Here is a 20,719-nt window from a genome sequence, read left to right as displayed (position 1 = left end):
TCACACTGATCTGCTACTCCCTTGCCTGAACACGAGTCCAGGGAATGGAGGATGAGGCAGTTTTATAACATTCTCTGGAAAGGAAAATTACTCCATTTTCATTTTCCTTGAGTACTATTTTTAGCTGTTTTTAAAAATCTGTTATGACACAAACAAGACTATAGTATGTAGGAACCATGAGGTAATTTCCCTATTGTTAGATCATTACAAGTGTATTGTGTTTGATTATGGACTCTGCAACTGAGGACATAGGAACTTTGCAGGGTGTTTTTCCCGTAAAGATTTTTTTTTTTAAAGTTACAGTGTACTGGATTTTAAAAAATTGTTATAAAAGCAATACACGCTCAGTATGAAAAACACAGGCAAAAAGGAGAAAGGGACATTCCCCTGCAGCAACCACTGATGTTTAGGTGTAGTTTCTTCCCTTCATTTTCTCGCGCATAGTTTTTTTCTTTGTTGTAGACAGTCATGGCGAGCATACTACGTATAAACATTTGTATTTTCTTTTTCACTTAACATTCGAATGTAAGTTTTTTCCACATTGCTTCAGATTCCATAAACAGTGTAACGACTGTATAATATTCCATTAGGTGGATTTCAGAGTTTATCTCGCCATTGCTCACATGTTGGATTTTTAGGTTGCTTTGGGGGTGTCTGAATAGCCACAAAGATGAACAAAGGGTGAGAGAGCTCCCATACCACATCCTTTGTGAAGCTGGCCTTGTTCACCTCCAGCCGGGGGTTCTCTCTCTGCTTGAAACACTGAGCTCGCTCACTGCACACCTCTGGCATGGTACACCATAGTGAGGAAGAGTGCCGCGCCTTCCTCAACTCACTTATACACTCCTCGTGGGCGAGGTCTGTGTCAGGCGTGTCTCTGCAGCGCAGACAGTATAATGCTTTGTACAGAGTAAGTATTCTGTAAATACTTGCTGAATGAATGAATGAATAGTGAATGACCAAAAAACTTTTATCTTGGAAAAGGTGTCTAGGTAAGAGGCAGTCACATCTAAAAACTGGATTCCACACAGGAAAGAATATTCTGCAAATCATGGTTATTAAATATCCTGTTTCTGCTGAGGGCAGAATGAGAAGAAATAGGTGTAAGCTGGAGCATGGAAGATTAAGGTTAGCTTTGTGGAAGCATAGAATGGTTTTTGTGAAAATGGAAGCTCAACTGTTTTTGATAGTGTAGGTATGATTCTGGCCTGTGGTTGGAAATCATTAGTTAACATCACAAGCATTTTTTGAGCCCCAAAAGTGTATGTTCTGTCCTTAACTTGCTTTTTTATCATGTGCTCATGTAATGTATTTGTCTCCAAAGGCAGGAGATGCTGCATGTTTCTACGATATAAAGTTGGGTAGGAGGCGGGTGGAGCACCATGATCACGCTGTTGTGAGCGGAAGATTGGCTGGAGAAAATATGACTGGAGCTGCTAAGCCGTACTGGCATCAGTCAATGTTCTGGTAATAGTTTTGTGCCTTGAGGACTCAATTGGTTAGAACACAGAATTAATGGAACCAGAGTTATATGCTTTGGTTTCCTGGTGGGCCAGTTAGCTTCATACAGAGGGTGAAAAAATTCCGTCTCGTGTCCACGCAGCCTACCCCCGAGCCATCTTCTGGTAAAAGGGTTCCATCTGACATAAGTTAGACTAGGTGAATGAATGGAAATGGCATCAGCACTTCTGCTAAAATACCTCAGAGTTCGAGCTACAATAGGTAGTACAGAAGTGTGCTCTTAGATACAGACAGCAGTATATTTTATTTGCTCTTTGCTGCTAATTCTACTGAGCCCAACCTACTGACAGAAAAGGCAGCTCACTCATATGTAACCCTTAAGATCAGCAACTCAGAGTCAGACGTATATAGGCGGCTCTCTGGATAGTAGAAAGTTAACAATGGACATTCTTGAATACTGGAGCTGCCCCTGTTTGGCCCACTGTCATCTTGTTGATTTGAAAGATGGGGTACATAAAACTTCAAGGTTTCAGAAGCCTCTAAGCAGTTTCTGTTGGGGAAATTCTCAGCTGATGGGAGTACATTTTAAGACGATCACACACAGTTTCATGAGTGGGCAGCAAAAAACATGTAACAGATGGGTTTCAGGGTCAACACGTGTAAGATAATGCAGTTAGGAAAAAAAGTAGTTTGTAGCTATACAATTATCAGTTAGGTTCCAGGAACAGAATCCAAGAAGTCATTGTAGACTGTTCCCTGAAGACACCAGTCCAGTGAGCTTCTGTGGCCAAGAAGATAACAAAATGTAGAGCACCAGAAACAAAACAGCTCAAGTAGCTTGGATGATTACAAAACCATAGTGTGTCTGTGCCACAAGTATTCTGTGAAGTTCCTAGCATATTAAAAACAGCATGATGATGATAGGAAAAGTTTCCAAGAAGAACAATGAAAATAAAATGACCAAGTGAGTGAAGGTGCCACTTTATAGAAAGCACTTCAGCCTTGAAAATTGAAAGCTAAGAGGGAGTACTGTCAGTTAATAGAACCACAAAATATCCCAGATTCTGGATTCCATAAATATGGAGCACTCTTTAAAGTTTCAAAAAGGCAGTTTTAAAAAGAGTAAAGGAAGGTAGTGAATAGTAAATGTGGGGAACCCACCCCCACCAAATGTGATATGGTAAAAATTAAATGATTAAATTTAAGAAAGTATAGATCATTGTATGGATCTGTGATATGCATAGTGGCTTGTTAGGAAAATAAAACCTGTTTGGAATAATCGTGCTTTCTCACAATCGTCCCCAGATGTCCTAGCAGGCGACAGATCAGTTTGGCGTTTCTCTTGCTGTGGCACATACCAGTTTCTTTGGTTGGCATAAAAGTGTGGTGCCTTAGAGGAAGCGTTCTACCGCACCATCCTTTACAGTCCTTTGACAGAACACCCTCTTCTCTCTCCTTCCTTAGGAGTGACTTGGGCCCCGATGTTGGCTATGAAGCTATTGGTCTTGTGGACAGTAGTTTGCCCACAGTCGGCGTTTTTGCAAAAGCAACCGCACAAGACAACCCCAAATCTGCCACAGAGCAGTCAGGTAAGGAAGCCCAACCACTTCTCTTGGAAGAGTGTTGAGAAACCATGGTCCAAATCCTCCTGAACAAGGGGTATCTGTATTGGCCAGAGGGAACTGTCAGTGAAAGCCTCTCTTCATGTTGTGCTTTAAAATAAACCAAACCCGAAGTCCTCGCTCTTTAGTGGTCTGAGAGCTGGCGAAATCAGGTATCCTGGTCAAAGCATAGATATTGTGGATTGTGGGTGTCGTCCCAGACTCTTGGACTCTTGGACGGTGGCTAACTCGACGACTCTGTAAGTCTAGTTTGTCCCAAGGGACTAGGAAGACCTGCGTGATTAAGAAAACCTGAACTTTTTCAATGGCTTTTTTTTTTTTGCTTCCTGCTGATCCCAAGAGCTAGGCCTGAGAACCTTAGTTTGGGACCTGCTCCCCTCCTTGGGCCCTGAACAGTGAAGAACTGGGCTGAGTAGTTCTTGAGCTGCCTCTAATTCCATTTGTCAGATCTTAATAGCGGGTTTTCTTTAGACGGGAGGCACCTCTCGGAATGAACTTCTCTCCGACACACATCTCTTTCATTAACTCCCAGGTCTCTTCTCTCTCCCTTCGTGACCTTGACTGAAGTTATTTAACCTCTGTGTCCTCTTGTTAGAGGCGTTTCAAGGACAAGTTGCTCTTTAGGAAGGAGGAAGCAAGACATTATATGGATATGAGGTCCTTTTCCTGTGTAATCTAAGTGGATTACATATACCCACTCCTTAATTCGGACCTCTCCTGGGAAGTGGATCCAGGAGGGGGACCCAGGGACTTATACAGTAGGTGTTTATAAACTCCAGGTCACTACTCTGTCCACTGGGCAGTATTACTTGAAGCCTGGTTGTTCCCAGAAGACAAAATGCCCTCTCCCCAGGCTGTTGCCACCACCCTGCACAGGAGGAAGCACTTGCACTATGGTTTTTCCATATGGAAGTGCCTTCTGCTTTGGCCAGAGTGTCTCTAGCAGTGCCATCCAAGTGAACTTTCTGCTATCATGGCGGTGTTCTATCTCTACTCTGCCCAATACATTGGCCACTAGCCACTAGCCACATGTGGCTCTTTAGTATTTGAAATGTGGCTAGTGCAAATGAGGAACTGAATTTTACATTTTATTTAATTTTAACTGAAATAAACTTCAATTCTGAATTAATTTTAATTAGAAAAGCTATATGTGACTAGTGGCTATTGTACTGACCATGTAGCACTAGAATGTTTCTCAGGGGACAAGAGCAAGTCTTCTGTAGTTTGAAAAAAGATACCAGGGAATATCCATAGTGTAAATTTAAAATGAGATAGTTTGGGGTCAGACTGACCCAGTGCCCAGGAGCTGGCAAGGAAGGGCTTTTGTTGGCTTTGTCAATGGAGAGGGGCTAGAATAGGCCAGTGTTTACTGAGGCGGCATAGAAAAACAAATCATTTAGAAGCAGCTTGAAGCAGGTGTTGAAAGATACTTGCCTTCTAAAATTTCCAAGCTCGTAAGAACTGACTTTGTTTTGTTTTGACTTTGCTTGTTTGTTTTGGGGATTGGCTACAGGGACTGGTATCCGATCAGAGAGTGAGACAGAGTCTGAGGCCTCAGAAATCACTCTTCCTCCCAGCAACCCTGTAGTCCCCCAGGCCCCCGCCCAAGGGGAGGACTACGGCAAAGGCATCATCTTCTACCTCAGGGACAAAGTGGTGGTGGGAATCGTGCTGTGGAACATCTTCAACCGAATGCCAATAGCAAGGAAGGTAGGTGCCCGTCAGGGCTCTGAGAGGAAGATGGGAGGTGTGGGCGGAAGCCGTCTCTGTGACTTCGTCGGATGTCCTGCCACGCACTGTCCACCCGGGTCAGACTGTGCCTGAGCAGAACAAAGGTATCGCCTTGGCTCGGGTATGTTTCTTTTTCACTCGGGACATGGCTGGGTAGCACGGGCGTTGGCACATGCTCACTCGGGCTTCGTAGAAAGCCATTCCCACAACTCCCTCCCAGTGTGAAGTGGCGACTGGCCCGGGCTGCCCTGGTGTGCGGCCCAGCGCACACACTCCTTGTTCCTCTGTCCCTCAGATCATTAAGGACGGTGAGGAACATGAAGATCTCAACGAAGTAGCGAAGCTTTTCAACATTCATGAAGACTGAAGACTGCTGTGGAACAGGCAGGCCCTTTGCTGTCCCCGACAGCAGCTTGGATGGGTAAAGGAGCGTTTTTTATTCAGCAGACTTCCTCTGTATGTATGAGTGTGAATAATCAAGTCCTTTGTGAATATTTCAACCATGTAGGCAAATTCTTAATGTTCACATCACTAAATAAAACCCGATTCTTCTAAATTAAATTCTCTTCTCTTTGAAAGGGAGCAAGTGTGTGAAGGGAGGAAAGCTGTGCATATTAGAGAGCAAGTCAATTGGAGCCACTCCCAAGTGCATCACCTTCCTCGGCCTTGTAATCCCTGCTACACACTCTCAGCTTCTCTCATTCACTGAACTTCTCCCTCGCCCCTCCAGACATCCTGTACGGACCTGCTGTGACCTCTGCCCGCAGCACTTGACCCCTCTCCCCTCCTCTGGGGAACATCCCGGTCTCTGAAGACTTTCCTGATCCTTTCAAGCCTGTTCCTTGTTTACATGTCTCCCTGCTGCTCTGCAGCTTCCTGGAAGCCAGAACCATGGCTCTCCTGTCTTGCTCATGGTTCTCTCTCCAGAGCTGAGCACAGGGTCTGGCTCACAGTGGGTGCTTAGTGAATCGTTGAATGAGTGTACACATAAACATGTGGACTAGACTCTGCTCTACCTGGGACAGCTCCCCTGTGTACCCCCCCAGCCCAGAACTGAACTGGTCTTGGGAGGGGAGGGCAGAAAAGACATTTACTGCAGACAGAAACGAAGGTTCGGAGACCTGCCGCCTCATGGCTAAGCCTGGAGCCTGACTCTGAGGGATTGTGGCCTCTCAACTCCTCCGCCCACTGTCCCCCAAACTAGAAATCTGCCCTCTCCTAACCCCTTTTATCTCAAATAGGCTTATAGGCATGCCTCACTTTACAAATGATTTCCTGGGAAGAGAAGTCAAAGTTTCATAAATCAACTCATTTTTTGCATTTCAAATTACTTAACTTTTAAAAATCAAATCTTATTTCAATTAAGAGGAAATTTTTACTACTTTCAAGAGTCCTATTGTGAATCTTCTTCTAAAGAGAAAATTATTACCAGGCTGGATTTTTTCGATATTGGGTTTGTTTAAAGGGAGTTGCAGCTACAATGAAATCCCTTCTGAACACTAGAACAGGACAAATGTCCACTTTAAGAATTAGCTGTACTAGAACAGGTTCTTACTATATGTATACAGGTTTAGTGAAATATGATCTGAGGCATGACATATCTAAGTCCATAATGTAGGTAGAAAACTCATCTAGTATCCTGTGAAACGGGACTTATTATACAGTAATTGCTGCTTACAAAGATCTTACAACTGTAAGATCCTGAAGTGTTTCACAAATCATTTTTTAAACGGATCGAATTGTGATTTGCCTTGTTTTAGTGTCAGGTACAATTTAGTCTAATTCTTTGACAGTTGTCATCCTTGTATGGAATGTCATAATAATTCAGTTAATTAAAATGAAAGGATGTATTCTTCTATTCAGTGTTCATTGAGTGCCTACCATGAGCCAGGTAGATGGCAGAAGAGGAAGATGGAGAAAACATGGCCACTTCTCTTAAGGAGCTCCTGGTGTCAGTGAGGAAAGCAGACATGTGAACGCAGAAGTATAATATAGTCAGTTGTGTCCACAGGAAGATACACACCAAGAATGGACATCAGCCAGAGCATCTGTCCTTTGTCAACTACTGCTGCTAGATCACTTCCTAAAGCATCACTTGGTCCATATCCCCCCACCCTACCTCCTGGTGACATTGACTCCCTGTCACCAATCACATCAAGTCTGAAGCCTTCCATGGCGCTCTTGACCTCAGCCCACTCTGCCCTGCGGGCCTCCTCTGCCACAACTTCACGTGCATGTGCACACGCACATATACATCTGGTTTATTGCCACCTTTAAACTTCCGTTTGTGCTCTTCACATCTGGAACGCCGTCCCTATTCCCTTCTCCGTATCCAAATCCCGCTCATCTTTCAAGGCCCAGATGAAGTCCCACCGTGGTGATGTAGTACCAGTTGGACTAGTGACCGCGCATGATTTCATCTCTGAACTTCGATTGCACCTACTGCCTTTGAACTTGATTTTGTTCTTTAAGTCGTTCTCTGCATTATTAGTGTTCACTCCCTAAATTGATTGCAAGCTACCCCAGAGCAGAGACTTTTTTCTCAGGATGGGGACAACATGCGCCATCCCCCAAAACCCTGGCAAAGTGCTGACCAAGTCCTTGGTTGCTTGGTTGGATGATGCTAGATAACAGGGCTTATTGTAAGAGTGAGCCTCTGCCTTGTAGCCTCAGTTCTCTCTAATCCAGGTTATCAGACCCTCATTACTTCACCCACTGCCACGACTTGCCACTTTACCCAGGATGCATTTAACCTGTTGAGGCCCCCAAGGATCGCAAGGACCAATTTCTGACCGTACAGACGACCAATGCCAGCTGAGGTTTGGCCCTTGAGAGCTGGCCTGTGATTAGCCGGGCCACAGCACAGCGCAGTACAGGGCTAGCCACACCCTGCAGAGTTGGGGCTCTGCCAAAGTATCCAGCTTTCAGGGCTCACCCACTTGACTTCAACCTCGCTTTTCTTTGCCATTTTACAACTGACATCTGGTGGTACCTTGGCACCGCTTCACGATGGTACTAACATTTGCCTGGCCACCTGTAAGGCACGGCGAGGGATGTCCTCGTACTTTAGCTGGAGAAATGGACCTGAGGGAAGGAAGTGTGTTTGATTGGAAAGGGGTCAGAGTAAGCCTCTTAGTGGAGGATGAGGTCAACATGTGTGACTTTTTTGTTGTTCTAATCAACAGGGCCTGTTTTGGAGACAAGAGGCTTAAAGTGAAAGGGAGGCGGGGTGGGGAATCCACAGTGACCTACTGCAGGCTGCTTCCTTGAAGGAAAATCAGCAGCCCCTCTAGAGACCCATTTATACAAAGGAACTCTCCCCTCCCTTCCACCACTACCCCTTCCCTTTCCCGCTCCTCTCAAGTTTGGCTGCTGCAATATCCCTTCTGTCCTTCCCTGACTCCACCTAAAGCTGGGCACCCTTGCTGCCCTAGAGGCCATTGGGACTCAATTCCAGTGCCTTGCTCTCTGGGCAGAGGGAAAGTCCTGCCGGGCGCAGAGGTGAAGTAAGACCGCCTCTGGCCTCTTTCCCATCTTATCAGGGAATTTCTGGCGGGCACAGACAAATGTACACAGAACCACACACAGAGACACACAGCTCAGGCCAGTGATGACGTCCCCTGCCTGGCTGGTTCTACAGATGGGTGTGAACTGGGTCAGAGTATAGGGAGGGTCTGAATATTTAAATTCTGGACTGCTAAGCCCTGGTTGGAAGACAGGGATCGTCTCAAAATGAACATTTTGGGAAAGAGAAACGCAGCCCCTGACATCTGGAAGCTGGTCTGGGACTGTCAGCAAGGCCTTGGTGTCACTAAAGACTGGCTTAACACGCCCCACTAGGCCTGGGTGTTCTGTTGAACGTAAACAGGTTCACGGGACATTAGAACCGTACAAGGCCACCCTGATCATGGTGGATGGAGACAAAAGCAAGACTACTCCAGAATCACGTGTGAACACAGGCAAAAATATGAACACTGCCCAAGCCACAGAAATGACCAAATACCGCCCTCCGTCCTGGCTAATCTAAGTGACTGCTGCTTCCTTACCAATTACATATTGAGCCTCGCTCCAGTCTGCCCTCCTATTGGATATGATTGATTCAGTAAGACACTCCCTGACAGCATCCAATCCAGAGCAAAGCCCAGCTTCCTTAAACCCTCCCCCAAATCACCCAGCCTGGCCTGAATCCTATAATAAGTCCTTCCCAGCACCCTCTTCCTGAGACACCCCATGGTTCCCCAGGGCATGCATCCTCCCTCGCTGCAGTGAGCAATGAACTCAACTGGTTCGACTGCAAGAGTGCCCTGGTGGTCTTTGGCTGGTGGGCATTGACAATTTGGAGACAAAGAGCCAAAATACCTTCGGGAGGCCCACCTGTGAGTTTTGCCTAGTCTCGTACCTTCTTGAAGACCTTACCTGGTCCCAGTGGAGCCTCCAAGGTCTGTGTCTCAGTTGGAGAAGGCCAGGAGTCGCATCTGGTGCCTGGACAGAGGTGTCTGGCTTCCCAAGCAGGTTCCCGCCTGTGCTCTCTTGGCATTTGCAGCACAACACAGAGATGCTTCTGGAGGAACACCCAACATGGGTGTTGAATTTATGAATACATACATACGTTCGTAAATGGATTTATTGGTCAGCTAGCAAACATACTGCGGAACTTGCTGCATGCCGTGGGCCAATAGGCCCCAGAGATAAGAAGATGAGTAACATACAGTCCCTGCCCTCAATGGCTTTAGAACCTAGTGGCGGACACAGACGGGTCAACAGGACCCATCAGTGCAACAGAAGTGCTGGGAGTATGATGTGTGAGTTCACATCGGAACTTCGTCACTCCTCAGATGGCTTTACTGTTCTGCTTCCATCTACTCCAGGCTTTTCTTCCACTGACCAAATCGTGTTTCTTCCTCCATTCTCTGCTTGTAACTTCTCTCATCTCTAGGAGCAGAACATGAATATGTTTTCTTAAATAAATATGTATAATATCCTGAATACAGAGGATGGAGCTGCCAGCCTCCTTGCCCAAAGAGATCACCCCTCTTCCTCTTCACTTTTCCTCAGCCCCTTCATTTTCCCTCCTTCCTCGCCCACTTGTTTTCCTTCTACCTGTGTTTCTTCTTCAGGTTCCAGTAAGTGCTCCCTGCCCGTGTTTCTTCCTCCCGAAGCTGGGGAGCACAGCGGAAAAAGCGCTCTTTGGGATTTGCGTCTCAGCTTTGCCACTCACTCCTGGATGACCCAGAGCAGCTAATTTCCTAGGTCTCGGCAGCCTCATCTGTAAAATGAAGAGAACAGACTAGATCATCCCTCCACCCTCAGCTCTAACATCCTGTGTATGGAAAAGTCTCTCAGGTGCTTGCCCAGGACTTTCTTCATCTCTCCATGGACTCAGTTGCCTTTCATCTCTAAGTCTAGAGCAGATGCTAATGGGACCCAAAGCCTTTGGCAGATGTCTCCCCACATTGCCTCTGCTGTCCCTTTGGCTCAACAGATTTTTTGTTTGTTTGTTTTAGTTTGAGGCTTATGATTCTTCTTTGACTCAGCAAGCAACATTTAGACCTAGGCCCCTAGAAATCGCTGCTTGCCAGATTTGCTCTCCATGGAGAGTTTGACAGCCTTAAAACTACGCTCCATGAAAGCCCAGAATTTCCCCAGGAAGGCTTTATGGTGAGACAATGCTCAGCCATGATCCTAGCACATATATTCCTACACAAGCATTCAGTGGCTCCCAATCCCCAACAAACACACCCTGCAGAGCTGGCCGGTGAACAGCCACCTTAACCCAAGCAGCTTTCAACTTGATGCTGAGATAATTAGCTCAGAAAACCCCCCTCATACCACATAAGCCCCAAGTCCTGAGACTAGCTTGTACACCCCCTTTGCTCTTAAGTCCATGGCCATTTCCACGTTGGCCATGGTCCTGGCAGAGCCCTGCCCTGAAGTGCAGAGACAAGTGAGCCAGGAAGCTGGCAAGCTTCACCACCCGATTCTTACCATAGAGACAAAAGGAAACTGCATACAGGGAAAGAACGAAAATCCAGCACTGTGATTTGCTAGGTGGAAAAGGATGCTTAAGGATCTCTGTGCCTCCAGAGGGAAAGGGGAGCTTTAGGTGTTTCAGAGCAGGCCTGCAGAGCCCCGCCAGCGTGAAGCCTTCCTTGGCCCAGGCCTGAGGTCCTCGGCCACCTTTATTGAGACTAATATCCCAAGCAGCCTGAGTGAGATTCGGGTCTCCCACTACAGTGGGAGTCCTCAAACTAGTGGCACAGTGCGGGGGGGGGGCAGAGACTGGTGGTGAAAACAGGGAATCCTTGGCCTCAAAGTCACCCCCACCTCAACCTGGCCTGGGCCAATACCAAGTTGGGAGGTATTCTCTCCAAAGGGAGAAAGGCCACATCGACCTCTCAGGCAATTGATCAGCTTGACTTAATGCAGGGGGTGGAGGGCAGCTCAAAGCTCAGAGCACTCCGCCTTTGTCCCCTTGGTGGCGCCAGCCCTTGTGCTGGCCTCTTCACTAGAACAGGAGGTTCCAAAGAGACCTCAGCTTCCAAGTGAACTCCCCAGCCAGTCCTGAAGCAGCGAGGCTCACTGCGTGAGATGGATAATTGCAAAAGAATACCTTGATGGGAGTTTTGCCCAAAGTTGCAAACGTACACTGCCCTCCCAGGCATCACCTGTTGTTCCCCAGAATAGAGCGGCGTGGATGGGGCGGAGACCGAGCTTGGTGGTCTCCACGAGGACTCCCGCCCTCCCGCCGCTCCTCTCCCAGCTGCCCCACCGAGTCCTTCTCCAGGAGTCCGGACCCGCCCCTTCGCGCCCGACGGGGAGCGAGGAAGGGGGGTGGGCAGGAAAGAAGGGATTGAGGGGAAGTTTCAAGGGGTGTGCCGGGGAGGGGGCAGGATTCTCATGAGTCAGCGGATCGGGCTCAGTGTGACTTCACTGCTTCCCGAGAAGAGGCGCCCGGGGCAAGAGGCCGCTCGGAGTGCAGCCGCTGGAGTGGAAGGTCGGAGCGCTGGGCGGGGCTGCGGGACGGGGTTCGGGGCTGGCCAGGTCGCTCGGGGCCGGGGCGGCGCTAGGAGGCCGCTGGCGAGCGGGGACCGCTCGGGGCAGCGGCGCCGACCTCTCCCCCTCTCCTCCTCCGCCGCGGCCAGTTCCCGCCTCGGCCCGAGACGTGGCGCGCGTTCCGCCTGTAGGTGGCGCTGCTGAGGCGCCGTGGGCGCGCTGCTGGGGGTCTGGGTGGGGAGCTCTGCCCCCGCGGGGAATCCCGGGGGTGCAGGGTGGGCGGCCCATGCAAAGGGATGGCGAGGGGAAGGCGCAAGGGGCCGCCATAACCCCCACTGTCCTTCGGGCCCGGCGCTCCCACCCGAGTGGCGGCAGAGTTCGGAGAGCCGACCTGCTACGTTAGCGTCCAGGCGTGGGGCCGCCTGGTGCGCGCTTCTTCAGGGTCCCTCGGGGCACCTACCGGGTCCCGCAGAGCTCGGGGAAGCTCGCCTCCAGCTAAGGGACCGCGGTTTAGGGACAGCGTTTCCTCTCCAGGGATGGCGCTCTTGACCCGCGGGCAGTAGAATGGAAATTTTGAATCGCTTCTCCAGCGTTAGGGGTGGGTTTCCCTGAGCAGCCACTCTCCAGCCTGGCTCCCTTGAGACCAAGGGTGCATGTTTTGCAAAGGGACAGGTTGTGGCCGGCGTTGGGGTGCAGTCTGGGACCAGGGCTCGTGCTAGGTGAGGGGTAGGGGCTCAGCTTTGGGCTAGATGTAGGGCGATGGTTAGGGATTCCATGCTTGTCAACCCGGTCTTCAGCAACTATGTAAAAAAAAAAAAAGCGAAGAGGCCCATCTGGGGCTCAAACTTGCAACCTTGGCCTCGGTTGATAGAGCTTTGTGCCCTACCTCCGTGCAGGCCCTGAGCTCTAGTAGTCATGATGCAGCTGACCTTCCCATGTTGGTTCATGGTTATGTGGTGGCTGGTTAGTTAACATATTGAGAGTATCAGGGCACAAAAATAACCTGTGGCCAGACACCTTTAAGCTGAAAGAAAAAAGTTGTTAGGGGCTCCAGCCTCACCCTTTCCAGAAGCTCCAGTGGCTGGCTCTTTCCATGATAGAACTTTACGTATAAATATATGGATAGAGTGTGTCTCCCTTATCGGTGCCAAGATATAAAAGCTATGCCCTGTACTAGGGTTCTGGGTGCCTCTTCTCCTCCGTCAATCAGTCCAGCTCCTCTGCTTTCAGGATGTCCAAAGCCATCTGAGAAAGTTATCTAAGGATTTTCCATAAAGGAGAGGAAAGGGGGAAAAAAAAAACCCAAAGGATCCTAAACGTTCCCAGGTTTCACTGTGTGCCAGGAGAAATACCGTCTGTCTCCCGCCCAGACCTCAGAGCCCGGGCCTCCTTCCTACAGGGCGGTGCCCAGCTATTCCTGGAAACCCCCTCCTTTCTACCAACCCCTTCCCCAAAGTGTCTCCTCCCAGAGCACGACCTAGGAAAAGGATCGTATTGTCAGAGTTTGATGTCCCCCGTCCCCACTTTCTGTCCCCAACCTGACCTGCCGCAGTCCTCAGCCTGCCCCCTCCCTTGATGCCCACGTGCTGGTTTCTCCTCCCGGAGCAGGGCCTGAGCTGTGGCCTCTCCCTCCAGCCTGGCCCTGCGCCCCACTAGGTGACTGGGAGAGGATCTGATATACTAATTTGTGTTAATGTGATAATGGGCACTAATGGGGTCACGTGCTAACCACTGCCTCACTGCCTCAACCCCAAGTCGGAGGTTGCAGGCTGACTAATCTCCACAGCCGGCTGGGGGGGGGGGGCGGGGAGTGGGAGGAACCCAAGCCTCGGGACAATCCCAGGGTGCTGGTGCCTTCGAGCTGCTGCCTCGGTTTCAGTTTCATCCTTGGCTGACACTTTCCTCTGACGAGTGGAATTGCTTTGGTTTTCCTCCAACCCCTCTCCCCTCCGCGGCTGCCCCCCCCCCTTTAGACTGCTAGCTTCCCTCAGCCAGCCCTTCACTTCGTGAGGGGAGAGATGGGAAGATAATTTGGCAGCGATGAGGAAAAAATGTACACGTAGACACCCTCAGACGCACAGGCTCACATACCACACTGCCTTGCAGACACACACATGCACACGCCCTCCACAAACACACACGCATGCACGAGGGGACTTGACACTCACATCCAAGAGTCGAGCCCGTGTGTGTGTGTGTGTGTGTGTGTGTGTATGCACACACTGGCCACGGTTACGCCCTCGCTCACATCTGAGGGACACACACGGAGTCACACATAGGCAGGCTAGGCCCTCCAGAGACCCATCCCACACACAGACCCACACACACACTCACACACTGTCACACACACACCAGCAGCGGCAGCCCAGTTGGATGGCTTCCTCAAAAGAGGGCTGGAAAGTTTGTTTGCTGCCAGTGAAGGGGCCTAGACATTCCGTGAAATGACTCATACTGCACCTTTATAGACATTAAATGTTGTATTTTTCTGGATTCGACAACAACAACAACAACAACATGCCCCGTCATGGGGGCACGGTAGGGGAAGTGAGGCGTGCCTGCACTCCTCTCGGGCCTCTGTCTAGCGCCCGCCTCAGGCTTGTCCTCGCCTCCCTGTGGGATGGGGCAATCCTGAAAGGGCAGAGTCCTTTACCTCCTGGTACAAAGCTCAGCCTGGAACCGCCCCTTGGCAGGAGGTGAAGTGGGTGAAGTCGGGAACCAAGTCCCCCTCACAGCCCCTCCCCATTATCCCACCACATCCCCAGTCCCGAGGACCTGCAGTCAGGCCCAGTGCCCCCACTTGGTGTTCCAAAATGAGCCCTTCGTCTTCTCTCCATCCATTCAAGCGCCCCTCCCCAGCTCTCCTGGGTTTGTCCTTACTGCCCTCTCCCGCACAACTCCAGGAGGCGCCACTCGCCGTATAGAACATGAGCGCCCCATATAACGTGACTGCAGCCCCCTCCTCTCTCCTGAGCCTCTTCTCCATCTGAGGAGGTACCGCCCAGCCCAATGGCTACTTGTGTCCCTGTCCCCCAGCACACTCAAGCGCCAGGGAAATCACTCGCTGCTCTCCTCTGGCAGGGCCTCCATGTGCTGGCATCCCTCTGCACCCCCGTCTCGAGCCCTGCCCCCTAGCAGAAGCTCCTTGGGCCAAGGCCTCCCTAGGTCCACTCGTGTTTCCTGCAGCCTTGAGGAGAGGCACCTCTGGAGTGTCATTTGGAATCCCCGCAGGGCTGAGGGGCACAGCGAGGCTGCCCACCACACAAGATGGGTGCTGAGCCAGCAGATGTCGGGGGTTGAGGGGTTAACTCTAGTTCCACTGGACAGTGGCCCAAAAACTCTGGATGCTGTGCTGCCTCTGATAGGTGCCCCAGAGCAGGCGCCTGCTCTCGGCTCTTCTCCAAGGGACTTTTCCAGGCTGAGCCTAGGCCCCAAGATCGGGGCTAGGGACCAGTGGGATTAGAGACTCCAGAGGGCTTGCCCTCATTTACTGAACTCTGCCTGAGCCAATTCTTCCTTATTTTTTGCAAATGAACCACAGGGTCGGGTCCCTCCCCCTACACCCACCCTCCAAATCTCCCGCCAGCCCAGAGGCACTGAATCTGTTTCCCAAATACAGTATTAGGCCGGCTCCCCTGGCAGTGCGTGCAGTGGGGACAGCGCCTCCCCGCAGCCGCTGAGCCCAGGGGGGACACGCAGAGCACTCACTCAGGGCCCGCGGCACCTCCTATATCTGGCTGTCATCTCCCTCCAGGCAGGCCCCTGAGCTGCTGTCTGGCCCCTCCAAAAAGTGAAACCCAGCGCTCCTCTGAAATTTTGTAGGGGCTCTGAGGATGCCAGGTCCTGTCCCAGTAAAGGCCTGGAGGGGAAATGGAAAGCTCTCCATTTTAATGAGAGAAGGGGTGGGTGAGGGGTGGGGACCAAGCGGCTTTCCAAGAGCCCCAGCCAAGGAAGGTGGCTGGCCAGATGAAAGTCATAATCTGGGAAGTTGCTCCCAACTACATTCTCCCACCGGCATGCCTGTGCTTTGACCTGGGCACCCCACCTCCGTCACCCCCCAGTATGTGCCAGACAGTAGATCAGCTCGTCTCCCGGGAAGGAGCACTCTGCTATAACCTATCCAAAGGAATTCTTCTCTCTTGCAGCTACTCAACAATCTTTTTAGGACAAAAACTCCTTATGATGCCCAGCCACAGCCTGGGACTTAGAGATTTCTGTCCATCATTTGCATCTATCTAGGGCCTCGTCGTGTCAACCCAACAGAGGCAAATCTGGAGTTACTGAACATATCAACAGAGGAATGATTGCGGGCTGTATAGAAAGGATTAGAGGGGACATCTCAGCTTTACAGGTGGGAGGATTCCTTTTAAACCATAACTTCTCTCCTGACTTTTGAATATGCTTCTCATTCTGAAAGTCTGATTGATAGGCGACCTTTCTAGCATGTGTCTGTGGTGGAAAGTAAGGGCCATGGCCACAGAGGCTGTGGCACTGTGGTATTTTGTTCTGGCCACAGGTTTGAATAGAATTTGTTGAGGCTAAGGGGTTAAGGGAGGGAGGAAGCAACCAGCCACCTTGTTTCCAGAGAACCTGGGGTGATTTGCAGGAGAACATAGGCTAGCAGGCACCGCTGAAAAGAGGGGCTGAGAAAGTGGCCAAGGTGGAAAGGCAAGTTGAGTGCAGAAGCGGGGAGGTGGCCCTACAGAGGCTCTGGGCAGCCAGGAGGCCCCTCCTCTTCCAGGAGGACCCCAGTTCTGAGGGTCGAGAGGACAGAGTTGGGGTTGGAGAGTCGGGGGGGAAACAGGGCTGGAAGGAGAGAGGCTGAGAGCTGGATGGCGCAGCCTGGGCATTCACGGGCAACTCGAGAAGGGGAATTCCTGCCAAGTCAGGGAATGAGCCATTGGCAGAGACATCATGCCTGTCGTCAGGAGTGGTGATCTCAGCCGGCTGGCCCCACCTGGCTGGGGCTCACCCAACGGGTAAGTGGAAGAGCGGGGAGCCAGGTGGGGAAGGGCTGGGCAGCAGCAAGGTCATCGGGAAGGGCAGCCTGGCTGACCTGGAGCCGTGGAGTCAGGAAGGTCATTCCGGTGGCCTAGGGCTCCCTAAGGCGAGGGCAGCACCAGGTTTTCATCAAGGGGGTGGGGTTTGCTTTGGCTGCAACTCCCAGATCATGGGGCTGCGGTTAGTTCCGAGTGGCTGCGGAAGGTGGGAACTTATGGGATTCCCACAAGCCATAGGCTCCAGGTCACTGGCAGGCATCAGGGCCTGTCACCATAAGCTGGTGGGCCCGATGCTGTCCTCTCTCCCTGCCCATCCCAAGAGGAAGGCCTCTCCTCTGGCACTTCCATGCCTTGAGGCTTCAACCTTGGTTTAAACCACAAACATTCATAGGAGGCATCCACCATTCGTCCTCAGCAGCTTCCGGCCCTGGCAGACTTTCTCCCGATAGCTGGGTTGAGGAAAAACGAGATGAGACAGAGATGGTGCTGAAGGCAGCTAACGTTTATTGAGGGCTTACTAAGCACCAGGCACTGCCACAGACACAGGCTATCTCATTCAAGCCTCACCACAGCCTTGGGAGGTAGATTCTTATTATCTTCAATTTAAAAATAAGGACAGTAAGGCTCCGAGAGTTTAAGCGACTTGCCCAAAGATACACAGCCGCTAAATGGTGCAGCTGGAATAGGAACCCAGGTCTGTCTGATGTTAGAGACCACTGAACTCTCAGCAAAATGGGAAAGTGTGTGTGTGTGTGTGTGTGTGTGTGTGTGTGTGTGTGTGAAGGTCAAGTAAAGGGGGTTTAAGGATGACTGGGACCTACCACAATTTTGAGAGGGGAGCCTCCCTGGCAAGAGAACAACAGAAAATTGTTGTGTCTCCTGATCCAGAATCCCCTGGAGAAAGTGTGCCCATTTACAAGAGAAAAAAACTGGAAATTTGCTCTCGGCACTTATTTCAGGGACTTAACTTTAGGTGGCCAAGAGGTCTCAAGGTGCCCCGGTGCCCCAGTCCAGCCCCTAGGTCTTCCCCCGGAAACCTGTAATCTGCAGCTGCCTTCGCCACCATCATCCACCACCACTCCTGCTCCCCAGTCCTGTGCCAGGGACTCTCCTTTCCCAAGGCTGGGGAAGCAGACAGATGCTGGTGGCTGAGCAGGTCCCTGAACCTCAGGCCCTTGGTCCACCCCCACCCCCCAGAGAGCCCTCCTCCCCCGGGGCCCTTTCCGCTTTGCTGCTTTCTGCCCGGGAGGTAGATGCCTCCTCCAGACCATACAGAGCCATAAGAAGTGAGAATTCCCAGCCAACTCCCTCCTAGAACCTCCTAGCTGTGGGACGGAGGAGGGTGCGGGCTGGTATGGATGCTGGGGCAGGTCAGAGTAGAGGGTAAAGGGGAGGCAGAATGGGAGACTGGGGTTCAAGTAGATGCCTCAAGCAGAGCAGCCTGGCTCTGGACAGAAAGGGGCATGAGCTTTTTCCCAGCACCCCAACTCTGGCTACCTTTGCACCTGCTGCACCAGCCCCTCTCCCCCCAATCCTTCCCCGGATTCATATCCTCCCGGCCTCCCCCACCCGGAGCCCTAAGCTCGACTTCCCTAAGAAATCCCCAAAACTCTCCAGTCGCGCCAAGTGCACGAGCATTTGGCCAGGGATTCCGCGGCATCTGGCATATCGTTCCCGAATTGTATCCTCTGGGCATCTCCTGGCCTCACCCACCCGCTCGGCCCGCCCTCACGCCAGGTCCTCCACACAGCAGGCGCTCAGTAATAATCTGGAGCGCAGGGCTGGAGCCAAAGGCGTCAAGCGAGTGGAGCGCGCAGGCCAAGGGGGCCGGACATAGCCATCCAGAGTCCCCCGGGAATGGAGCGGCTTTCTCTGCGAGGCATTGTGTAGGGGCTTCCCGGCCGGAGCTGCGGGCCCCGGAACGCGCCAGGTGGGGGCTGGGGCGCTGGGAGCGCGAAGTGGGCTCCGCGGGAGTCCTGCTCTCGCGGTTCCCCGGGGGCGAGCGAGCCGGGAGGGGAAGGAGAGGCCGCGCGGGCCCCTGGCACGGCTCCCCCTGCCGTGCTGGCGACCGCGGCGGGCCGGGGGTGGAGGGGCGCTGTTTCCACCAAGACGCCTCGTCCCTCCCTCGCGCCCTCCCCCACCCCGCCCGCCCGTGGTCCCTCCCGTCGGTCCCTCCCTCCGGCTCTTCCCTCCCTCCCGCCCTGCCTCCTTCGCGCCCGCCCCAGCCGCCGCCTGCGGGGACGTGTGTGTCTCTAGTGCAATTTCCCCTTTCGCTCGGTTGTCTGAGTGCAGGTCTCCGCTGGCTCGCGCCCCCCCCCCGGGCGCCCCCGCCGCCCCCTCCCTCGGCCTGACCCTCCCCGGCGTCCACCCGGCTCCCCCCGCACTCCACCCCACCCCCCGGAGTCGCTTTATCAGGGGCGCCGCCGTCTCACCTGGTATTTGCATCTCGCCCTCCAACTTGCCATTGGCGGCGCGACGTGTGGGAGAGCCCTGCGCCTCGCCCGCCCGGACCAGCCTGCCCCGGCGCCGAGGTGAGTCACGGGCGCGGGGCCGCGGGGGCAGGCGGGCAGGGAGGAGAGGAGGGAGGGAAGGAGGGAGGGGGACGGTGGCCCCGGCGGGCGCGGGGACCGACCGGGCGCCGCGCTCAACTTCCACTTCTCCTTTCGCCGGCGCCGAGGTATCGGCGCCACTCGCCCGGCCCGGCTTCCGAGGGGAGAAAGCGGGCTGGCCGGGCTGGGGACCCGCGTCTCGGCCCTCGGAGCGGGGAGGGGACCGCGGCGATCGACCCCGGCCCCGCTACCGAGCCCCTTCGGCGGCAGGTACGTCGATGGCGCCGGTTTTCGGAGCCTTCGGGGACCTCGGAAAGTTTGCCGGAGGGCGGGATAGGGGACGCCTGGGCCCCGGAGCGTAGGGGCTGGGGGCCCAGGGCAGGGTGGGAGAGCGGCGGCGTGTTGCGTCCCGCCCTTGCCTCGCCCCACCGCGTGTGCGTTGTGGAACCCGGACTACGGATCCTGGGTTAGAAGCTGAGTCGATTTCCCGAGTCGGGGTGGAGACCGGTTTGCCCTCTCCCCAGGCAGCCCGGGGTCCGTGACTGGGCCTATCGTGACAGCCCGCCCCAAAAGCTCGGTGCCCGAGGGCAGGAGGTTGGGCCTCACTGGCGGGGCTGCTAGATTGATCTGGCGGCCTCTAGGGCTTCTGGGACCAGGCGCCTTAGGGTAACACACACTCACACACACACTCTCTCTTTCTCTCCCTCTCTCCACACACACGCACACGCACACGCGCGCGCGCGCACACACACCTATGAACCTATGACTTGGATAATTGGGTCGCCAAAATAGAGACCTCTGTCGTGAGGGGCCGGAGTTTCCGTGTGAGCCGGCCGCCAGCCTTCCCTCTCCCGCGTTCCCGCTCTCCCGGGCTCTCCCGCCTCTCTGTTCCCTCCTCTGCTGCCGGCACGGGGACTCAGCGGCCGCGCAGCGCGGGGTCCCCTGCCGACAGCGCCTTGCTTTTGGAGACTGCTGAGGCGGCGGCTTTATGGACTCCCGGCCCCTCCGTCGCACCCGAGGTCTGCCGCCCTTCCCTCACTACACGGCCTTCCTGACCAGAGTCACCTCCTGACCCCATTGGCTCCGCGCCTCGGCCAGGTTCTCCCCGGCTGCCCACCCCCCACACGCCAGCAATGGGATTTGATGGCCGTTGGATTCCTGCCCCTCATCCTTCTGCCCGAGATAGAGGCCTGTCTGGTCCTGCAGCTTCTTCTGGTTAATGTTTGGCGGTTCATTGTGGCTAATCATTTTAATTAGCTCTTAAAGTGGGGAGGATCAGTTAACCTTGAACTTCTCGATTTTGGCCTGGTGGGGCCTCATATGGGAGGAGTGCTGGGGAGGTAGGAGCGGAAGTGAGGTCACCACC

The 20,719-nt window shown here is 52.9% G+C and overlaps 2 protein-coding genes and 1 long non-coding RNA gene across 9 annotated transcripts in view; 2 read left to right on the top strand and 1 right to left on the bottom strand.

The window, feature by feature from the left end:
• The window catches only part of AIFM1 (apoptosis inducing factor mitochondria associated 1), a 28,633-nt gene extending 23,258 nt beyond the window's left edge, over positions 1-5,375 (top strand). The window contains exons 13-16 of the mRNA XM_059910852.1: positions 1,325-1,467; positions 2,926-3,050; positions 4,597-4,793; positions 5,110-5,375. Coding sequence (XP_059766835.1) covers positions 1,325-1,467; positions 2,926-3,050; positions 4,597-4,793; positions 5,110-5,181 — 537 coding nt within the window. The 3' untranslated portion in view covers positions 5,182-5,375. The remainder of the gene's footprint in view (positions 1-1,324; positions 1,468-2,925; positions 3,051-4,596; positions 4,794-5,109) is intronic.
• A 4,056-nt stretch (positions 5,376-9,431) lies between these two features.
• On the bottom strand, positions 9,432-19,607 carry LOC132357534 (uncharacterized). Its single transcript, XR_009500234.1, has 3 exons — positions 19,237-19,607; positions 9,915-10,080; positions 9,432-9,746 (listed from the first exon to the last, which is right to left on the bottom strand). It is a non-coding gene; the product is annotated as an uncharacterized LOC132357534 (long non-coding RNA).
• ELF4 (E74 like ETS transcription factor 4) overlaps positions 11,759-20,719 on the top strand; it is a 47,815-nt gene continuing 38,854 nt past the window's right edge. For 5 of the 7 annotated variants that reach the window (XM_059911070.1, XM_059911069.1, XM_059911067.1 and 2 more), the window contains exon 1: positions 19,410-19,623. The gene's annotated coding sequence lies outside the window, so the exon portion shown is untranslated. Of the gene's footprint in view, positions 11,809-19,091; positions 19,336-19,409; positions 19,624-20,719 lie in introns of those variants that run through there. The other 2 variants (XM_059911065.1, XM_059911064.1) reach the window with 2 other exon arrangements.

Source organism: Balaenoptera ricei, chromosome X (assembly GCF_028023285.1).
Source record: "Balaenoptera ricei isolate mBalRic1 chromosome X, mBalRic1.hap2, whole genome shotgun sequence".
In the NCBI taxonomy this organism is placed as follows: domain Eukaryota; kingdom Metazoa; phylum Chordata; class Mammalia; order Artiodactyla; family Balaenopteridae; genus Balaenoptera; species Balaenoptera ricei.
Note: the sequence above shows the minus strand (reverse complement) of the source record. Positions and strands in the feature narration are given on the sequence as shown.